This window comes from Terrapene carolina, unplaced genomic scaffold (assembly GCF_002925995.2).
Source record: "Terrapene carolina triunguis isolate 2854851 unplaced genomic scaffold, T_m_triunguis-2.0 Scaffold838, whole genome shotgun sequence".
Classification (NCBI taxonomy): domain Eukaryota; kingdom Metazoa; phylum Chordata; order Testudines; family Emydidae; genus Terrapene; species Terrapene triunguis.
In genome coordinates, this window is record NW_020665189.1 from 2,946,890 (window position 1) to 2,947,936 (window position 1,047).

The 1,047-nt window shown below is 46.0% G+C and overlaps 1 protein-coding gene across 1 annotated transcript in view; it reads right to left on the bottom strand.

Annotated features, from left to right (window-relative positions):
• Nucleotides 1-848: 848 nt before the first annotated feature.
• Nucleotides 849-1,047, bottom strand: part of LOC112115052 (protocadherin gamma-B5-like) — a 16,983-nt gene continuing 16,784 nt past the window's right edge. Inside the window, exon 3 of the mRNA XM_029913747.1 lies at nt 849-1,045. Within this exon, the coding sequence (XP_029769607.1) occupies nt 849-1,045 (197 nt within the window). The remainder of the gene's footprint in view (nt 1,046-1,047) is intronic.

Consider the following 1,047-nt stretch of genomic DNA (forward strand, 5'->3'; position numbering starts at 1 on the left):
TCCTGACCCAAAAGGGAGTTGTAGGGAGAGTTGCAGTATTGTCGTTCTTACTTCTGTGCTGCCTTCAGAGCTGGGCCACTGGAGAGCGGCGGCTGTTGGCCGGACACCCAGCTCTGAAGGCAATGCCCTGCCAGCAGCAGCACAGAAGTAAGTGTGGCAATAACATACCATGCCACCCTTATTTCTGCACTGCTGCCTTCAGAGCTGGGCGGCCAGAGAGTGGCAGCTACTGACTGAGGGCCCAACTCTGCAGACAGCAGTGCAGAAGTAAGGGTAGCAATACCACACCATGACATCCTTACTTCTGTGCTGCTGCTGGTGGCTGCTCTGCCTTCAGAGCTGGGCTGCCAGCCAGCAGTCACCATTCTCCAGCTGCGCAGCACTGAAGGCAGCGCTGCCAGCAGCAGCACAGAATTAAGGGTAGCAGTACCACAACCCCCCCTACAATAATCTTGTAACCCCTCAGCCCCACAACTCCTTTTTTGGTCAGGACCCCTACTATTACAACACCATGACATTTCAGATTTAAATAGCTGAAATCATGACATTTACTATTTTAAAAATCCTATGACCCTGAAATTGACCAAAATGGACCCTGAATTTGGTACATTCATAAGTAATCAAGACACAATAATACCCTCCTCCCCTAGAGCAAGCCATATGTACACTGTATTTTCTCAGTCACAGAGGGCTTGATGCTACACTTATTGAAGTCAATGGCAGAACTCTCACTAACCTCAATAATGCAAATTCAGTCCTCTTTAATCCGTACTTTTCAACTAATTGCACAGTCCACGAGGAAGACTAAACTTATATACTATAAACTAATAGCAAAAAGACCGATTATGCTAGCTCACCTGAATGGAGGTCTGATCCCCGTTACTAATGTTTAAATCTTCAGTAACTAGAATAGGATCCTTTATCTCACAAGTTTGTTCACTACTCAGAGTATTTGAATAGTTTGATTTGGGAAAGTTGAATTGGCTCTTTCTGGAGTCCATGGTGAGAGAAACCTCATGTGAGTAGGAGTGAAGAAAAGCTCTGACT